This window comes from Propithecus coquereli, unplaced genomic scaffold (assembly GCF_000956105.1).
Source record: "Propithecus coquereli isolate 6110/MARCELLA unplaced genomic scaffold, Pcoq_1.0 Scaffold18, whole genome shotgun sequence".
Classification (NCBI taxonomy): Eukaryota; Metazoa; Chordata; class Mammalia; order Primates; family Indriidae; genus Propithecus; species Propithecus coquereli.
In genome coordinates, this window is record NW_012142745.1 from 9769266 (window position 1) to 9777026 (window position 7761).

Below are 7761 nucleotides of genomic sequence, written 5' to 3' on the forward strand. Positions count from 1 at the left end.
CTCACCACATCTGGGACTTTTTCTTCATTCAAATGCTCTTCGGCTTCCTCTAGGGGGCTGCTTTCGGAAAGGCCGTGTTCGGGTTCTCCAGCACAGGTTTCTCTCTGGTCTGTTTCTATCTGAATCAAAGGCACTTCCCTTGAGCAAAGAGATTGTCTGGTGTGGCTTAGAGGGACAGCATCACCACACGAGGAAGTTTCCTTTTTAGAATCTAAACTGCTGTGGCTTGCAAGAGGAGCAGTGTTGCTTGGAGGCGACACTGGAAGATGTTTGCTTTCAGTGACAGAGTCTCTCCTGGGGTAATCGACCGGCTCCTGAACGCGCAGGGCTGGCCCACTGTACACCCTGCTCGCGGCTGGTTTACCTGCAGATGTCTCCCCTTGTGAGGGACCAGGCACGGGCTCCGCAGCCGCGGCCTCTGCGTCATCCGCGATAATTTTGTTCTTGCGCATGAGCGCCTTAATTGAGCTTGCCCACGTCTCGTGAATTAGCATGTTTGTGATGTGATCGGTCCCACCTCTCCGGTACAGGCAAGAGTCCGACTGGCAGAGACCCGACGAGGAAGCGCTACTGACCGGCTGCACGTTTAGGAAATCTTGCGGGCAGCTCTGAGCAAAGCCATCTAAGGAGTTGGCTTTGATGGGCGCACTGACTGTCAACCGCGCACATGGGGACCTGCTATCCGGCACCGACGACTGTCGGTAACACAGCGGGGACCGCAGAGACGGGGACAGCAAGCCAGCTGTCCAATCCTGGCTGCTTCGTCTGGAGGAGGCGCTGTCTCTTTCGATGTCCCTCAGCATGTACCTGTAGAACTCTTCGGTGATGCTCTCCGTGCTGGACTGCTTGGAGGGACAGCTCGGCCTCACGCTGAGGTGGTCAGTTCTCCGGCATGCCTGTTGCATCGCTGAGCTCAGAATGCTGCTGGCGTTCTTGCCGGCGTAGTAATCCAGCAGTAACTCAAACCCTCTCCCTTCACTTTCCATCTGATTCACCATGAACCTGGAAAACTCTTCGGTGATGCTCTCGCAGCTGGACTGTTTGGAGACTGAACTGGCCCTGCTGACTGGCGGGCTTAAGGTACTCATTAAACCCGGGCTGTTGACATAGGCCCTGGCTTCCGAGTCCTCCTCGGGAATGCTTTCGCAGCTGGAGGCCTTCAGCCGGCTCCACCTGTCCCCACTCAGTAACCGATTCCGGGGGTAGCTCTGGGCTTGCCACACGCCGTCCACCATGGAGAACTCAGTTAGGTTCATGATCTTGGCGGCCACTTCATTTGCAAAGATATTGACAGAATCTGGGATGTCCTCAAGGTTCATAGACTCGTCCACAACCCTGTTCATAAGCTTCTCCTTCAGCTCAGGGTGCTCATCTGTCTTCCTCTTGATCTCACTGAGCCGGGGCGGCTTGTGTTTCCTCACAGCAGCGCCACCCGCCTGGCTTTCCTTCTTTCTCTTCAAGGATCGGCAAGATGCGTTGGGTGTAACCAGAAACTCGCTCCCTCTTTTCCATGCACAAAACCAGGGTTGTTTCCCATTGGAGTTGTCAAGGCAAATCGCTGCGATTTCAGTTGCCATGGAGACCACCGTCTCTGCTAATTCTTCGGCAAAGTCTGCAATGCAGTAGATGTCTGCATGCTTTGCTTGCAGCATGGATTGAGCAGGAAGCAGCAAGTCATCCCCTAACAAGGACAGGTTACCTTGAGCTTCGTTGTTTAGAGGTGTGGCACAATTGTACTTTTCTTCAGTGTCTGGGTTGATACTGTCTTCAGCATCCTGGGAACCACTCCTGCACTGGCCTATGGTCAGTGACCTTTCTGCTTTGAAACAGGCTCTGTATTCATTCTCACCAGGACTGGGTGTCTGATGAGGGTTTTTTGTATCCTCTGCCACCATTCCTTTCAGATATATTTCCTTGGGGGATGTTTTAGCAGCTGAAGAATCGGCCACTCTGTGACTACACAATAATTCAGATGGCAGCATGGGGTTCTTGAAGAGACCTGGCCTCAGGCCACCCTTGTGGTCTTGCTTTGGATGCACGTCATCCACAAGATCATCGATGACAAGACTGGTGCCGTGCGCATCGCTAAGTGGATAGCTGCTGGAGTGTGCAGTGGCTTTTGTCCGTGCTTGACCAGCAGCCTGATCCAATGGCTGGCAGCCTAGTTCTGTCTCCTTGGAAAGCACAGTGGGATGTTCACCAAGCTGTACGATATGGCTCATCTTCTTGAACGTGAAGCACATCACACTGAAGAGCAGTTGGTTTGTGCTTTCCATTAAGGTGTCCAGAGTTTCCAAGGAATGCCTGCCATCGTTGGGGTCGATTATTTTATTTTTCTGGTGAACTTCCTCAATGGAATGCTTCAGGATCACGTTGGACAGGGTCTGTGCCAGATCATTCTTGAGGACATTTTCTGAGCACAGGGTTTGAGGCTTTGAAGCAGTTTCTATGATTCTCCTGTTCATGGATTCCAGGAAGTCTCCAATGCTGTTGTAGGTGTTAGGCCTTGTTAAAACCAGAGCAGCCTCCTTGAGCAACCCCTCCACAATGGCTTCCTTTCCCAGCTCCATGCTTCTCCCTGTTGCTAAACCATAAAGTGGTGGGGTTGCTTCAGAAGACCCACCTGTTGGTAAGAAGCCACTTGGAGCCACAGGGCACGTTGCCTCTTCTCTTTCACCCAGGCCACAGACAGCGATGGCACTCGCCACCTGAGTCATGCCACACAAAGCAGATGGAAAGGAGTATTCACTGAGGGAAGGCTCCTTGGCTGCTGGGGATGCTTGCATTTGCAGTGCTTCACTGTCACCCAGTGGACGGTGTGATACCAGGGCCTCTTGCTCCATTTTGAGTCTTTCTGTGGCCTGTGGACTGGAAATCGTTCCAATTACAGTGGCCGCACATGCTAATGCTACTTCTAGAGCACTCTGGGGGTGTCTGTTGGAGTTCTCTCCAGAGTGGATGCCTGAAGTTTCCATGGAGACTTCCATCTTGGGCCACGAGGAGATGCTTGGCTCCAGGGCAGCATCGCTGCCATCTGGACTCTGAACAATGACGATTTTGGGGAGCTTATTCCATGACCGAGGGACCATAGTATCTTTCATGGAATAGCAACTGGGAAGCAGAGCACTTCCTCCAGACACACTGACTGCAGATTCCTGGGGTAGTGTAGGCTGAGACTGAGATAATCTAATAAATGCATCTTGCAGCACAGATTCTGCTAAATTTGTAGCATACTCGCCAGTTGTGACTTCTCCATCTTGTCCAGGAGGAAGAGAGTTTCTTGCATCTTTTTGGTCTCCTGGGTCCACCTGGCTGGCCTGCCCAGCGACAGTGCCACATGCAGAAGGTGCGTCTTTAACCATCGTGGAGAAATAAGCATCACTTGGAATATACAGAGCCTGTGATTTTTCCACTTGACCTTTAAAGGTTTCTGAACAATAACAATTTGTGGAGTGTCTCTCACTCCCCACAACCTCACCTTTCCACTGTGAAGGCTTGGCTGAGGGACCCAGACCCTGCAAGCCTGTGTTCTCTGCTAGGTTTTCTGGAGATCGTTCTGGTTTAACAAATGGTGTATGATATTTGCCAATGTGTTTGTCTTCCAAAGTATAAAGCAACTTTGCCTTGTAACACCATTCCTCCTGGGTAGCTTCCTTTGGCTTTTTACTCTCCAAAACATTGGCTGAGACATTTATATTTTCATAACCTAGTGTAGAGAAAATGAAGATCACTATCACTTTTTGGATAGCAGGTTGTCATGAATCTAAAATAATAATTACTTTCTAAAAATACCTTAAAGTATCAACTATCTTTTTTTCTTCAATATTCATTTTGAATATTTCTTTAATAAAAGTGAACCCGAAAAGGCTTTTGAATTTCATTATGGAATGCCACCCAATAAACTGGCTATCAGTGTGGGATACGTATGCAAGCCCCAGAGTAGGAGAAGTTGTTTGGGCAACTGAAGGCTCACTATTCTTTAGGGAAAAGCAACTCAAACAACTGCATCTTAGAGGTTCCCATTGGGTACAGAAGGAGGAGGGGGGATGTTTAGAGCAACATAAGTAGTGGGACTTGTTGCAAAGATTTGCTCTGAAATTTACATAAGACTTTCCCCAGGGATGGTGACAACAACATCTGGGATACGTACACCTTTCTCTGTGGCTAAAAGTGAGCAAGAGGAAACCATTGTTCATTGAGTTATGTTAATGAGTCAACAGAAATTGCTGAATACATGAGTGCTAAGCACTTTCCTGGGTTATCTCCTTCTGTCCTCACAAAAATCATTAGCTACAGGCACTAGTGCACTCCCAAATTACAGATAAGGAAACTGGGGCTCAGAAAGATTCGATAACTGGCCCCAGGTCTCACAGCCTCAAAGTGGCAGTGCTGGGATTCAAATCCAGGCAGCCCAACTTGGCTCCAACTAAAATATGGCTTGTAGGGAAATCTCAGGAAAGTTAACTTTCCTCCCAGTGGTATCCTCCATCTCTTGGCAGGCAGGAGGATTTCTCTTTAAAGCACACAGATTTCCTTTGGCATCCCTAAGGCATCGTTGGGGAGTCTGGATCCATCCGACCATTAAGTCTGCTAAGTGCATTTGTCAGCATCTTCACCGGTGTGCTCTCATGCTCCTTCCTTCCTTAAAATTTAGCAAGTAATGATTGTGATGTGTCAGCCAAACCGACGGGGCCTGAAACTTTTCTGAAATCTCACCCAGACATTTTTATATGGTGACTAATTTCAAGATGCACATTTGTTTTATTAGAAAGTTCTCACCATTCCTATATTCTTCCACCTCGCTTTCCTCCTCCAAGTGCTCAGATGCGGTGAGAAAGTCTTCCTCAATTGAGGATAAAGAACAGTTTGTGTCATCCTCCAGTTTCAAGACATTTGTTTCCAGGTGGAGCTGCCGCTCCTGCACCAGTTCCAGACCAATCAAAAATTTGTTGATTTCAAAGATGATGCAATTGGTACTGTTTGGTCTGTTACCTCTTGCACATTGGACCAAGCAGATATCTGGTAGCCAAGGGCACTAAAAGTGGAGAGAAAAGAAGGCATTTAAGGAAAATAAAAGACTATTGCCTCTGACCTTTCTCTTTCCACCAATCTCTCCTGTTAAAATGAGTGGGGACCTTTAACATATTTGAAATATCTTCTGAGCTTATATTGATGAATTGCTTGAAAAAAATTCAAGTGTTATTTGGGAACGTGGGGTACCTAGGAGAGAGTTTGACTTAGGGGAAAATAGACCAACTGTATTAAATATTTTAGTTTCTCCCGGTCAAAGCAAAAATTGCACTGGGCACAGTTAGATAGGCAAGGAAGATTTTATTCAAGGCTATTGAAATAGGGAAGAGAGGTCAGAACTGAGTTGGTCCACAACTCCCCTTAAACAAAAGGCAATAGTGTGGCTTTATTCAAAGGAACAGTAAACTTTTTTGTATCTTTACGGCAGGAGGTAGTTTTACAACTTGGAGCAAGGCCCCCACAGAAGTTAGGCTCCTGTGTGCCCACAGAGACTGGGAGATTGGGGCACTATCTTCCTTGATGATTATATTTCAGAAACAACCCCTGGGTCCAAGTTTTGCACACATTCTTGTGTGTGAAGCTGGCAAGAGGCTTTTAGAAAAGAGTTACCTCTCAAAGTGGCAGGGAAAGGGAGGGAATTTACAATTATATGTTTTCTAGGTTGAATGTTCTAAGTAAAGGGAGGTCAGGGTGTAGAGTCAGGTAGAGCCTGTCTAGAGCTTGGTCAAGCTGAGGAGAACGTTAAGCTGGACTTGGTCACTTCTCTTGATAAACTGAGTTCCGTTGTCTCAGATCAATACCTTTCTCTGCCTTGATGGTATTCAGTAAGACCTATGCCAGTACTTCAGATGTGTAGTAAGTGTTCTATCAACTACGAGTAGAGTTTACAATTTGTATTGCTCATCTGAAGAAGCGGCCGAAATGAAATTTAAAGAAATCCACTGGAAGCGAACTAATTATCTCTAAAAGACTGGCATGTGGGAAGAGCAGTGATAAACAGGCCAAAATTATTGAATGGTGTTCCAGTTAGGGCTGTCAATTCTGTTTACTTGTAGGGTTATAGACCAGACCCTTCATCTCCACTGCGCAGTTTCACTATTTATATTATTGCTCACTAGGATAGTAATAAAAAATTTTTAATAATTCTGGAAGAGAGGACTATACAATGAAAAATTCAATCTTTCTCCAAGCGATTCAGGAATCCCCAGGGGTTGGGAAATAGAATTCATCTGTGTGCATCTGTGATTAGGTCTAATTTTCAAGGAAGGTGGCCCATAGCCTTACTTTTCAGTGTCAGTGTGGATCAGCAGCTTACACATCACCCGGGAGCTTGTTGGAAATATAGTATATAATCTTAGGCCTCAACCAAGATCTGCTAAGTCGGAATCTGCATTTTTCCAGGAATCTGTTGGGGATTCCCACATGCATCAACATTTGAGAAGCACTGGGCTATAGCTTTTGCTGAATTCATGTAGGGTCTGTGATTCCCCCAAATGGTGAGGAACTGCAGCTATAGAGTAACCAGTAGTTGGCTTGATTAATTATCTTTTCACCAAACTTAGATACATTACACTTAACTGAAACTTCCCAGATATTTTCTGAGTGCCTGTTATACACAAAGTATATGGGGAGGTGTAATCAGGTAATTGCCCTGTGGAGTAAGGCACAATATACTAGCAGTTGGTCAGCCATGAGTAAACATAATTATAAAGTTAAACCATATGAAATTGCCATATATACAGGTCAAAAGAGTTGCATATTGGCCATTTCATATCAATTCAAATTAAGTATGTACAACAAAGGTAAAATGTGGTAGAAGCCAAAGAGATATTAACAAAGCAATATAAATAGTTAAGCAATACTTTAAGATTAATTTATAGAAAGAATTTTATTAAATGTGCAATATTACACTGCTATAGCATTCTTGGAAGAAAAATATTTTCTTAACAATCTTCTTGAATGTAAATAAACATCCTGGGAATCTTAGCTAAATGAAGGCCAAACAACATAGCCTCTAAGATAATGGTAGATATCATCATATGATTTTTATGGTAGTTTATTGGGTGCTTTGCATATCTTTTTGCCTCCAGACCTCTTAGATAGAACAGGTATGCTGAATTTTGAACACTTTTTTGATGGAAGATCTTCAATGTGTCCTTGGCAATTCAACTCTCCTAATCTCAATGAATATCTGTGATGCTTTTGTGACCCAGCATCACTTATTCTTCCTGTTCTCATACCCTGTGGGGCACCATTTTCTGCCTCACTCACAGTCTAAGTGATTCACATGGAGTTAACTCACCCACAACTCCAGAGGCAATCATGTGACTCAGGCCTGGCCAATCTGAGCAATGCATTCCTCAGGCCATAATGATAGGTTCAGAAATGGGCATGTGACATATGACAGCCAATAGGACACAATGAAACTTCTGCTGGGAGCCACTTGGGAAGGACATTTACTTTCTTTCTCTACTTGACTCCAAAAAGATATTGCCTCCTTGTGGGAAGAGCTTGTTTGATAATGGGGCCAATGGAGAGAAAGCAGGAAAGAGGCCACAAGAAAATCCATGTCCTGATGACATTAAGTCCCTGTATCTAATCTACTCACTGGAGATTTTTAGTTACCTGACACAATACATTCTCTTTGTGCTTAAGCCAATTTCCTGTCATGTTTAATTAAGAATTCTAACTGGGATTAATCAGAGACTAGCAAGTTTATCTCAAGGTCAG

At 45.4% G+C, this 7761-nt stretch overlaps 1 protein-coding gene across 1 annotated transcript in view; it reads right to left on the reverse strand.

The window, feature by feature from the left end:
- Window positions 1–7761, reverse strand: part of SPHKAP (SPHK1 interactor, AKAP domain containing) — a 64693-nt gene that overhangs the window by 36791 nt on the left and 20141 nt on the right. The window contains exons 6-7 of the mRNA XM_012642475.1: window positions 4780–5035; window positions 1–3706 (exon numbers count right to left, since the gene is read on the reverse strand). Of these exons, the coding sequence (XP_012497929.1) occupies window positions 1–3706; window positions 4780–5035 (3962 nt within the window). The remainder of the gene's footprint in view (window positions 3707–4779; window positions 5036–7761) is intronic.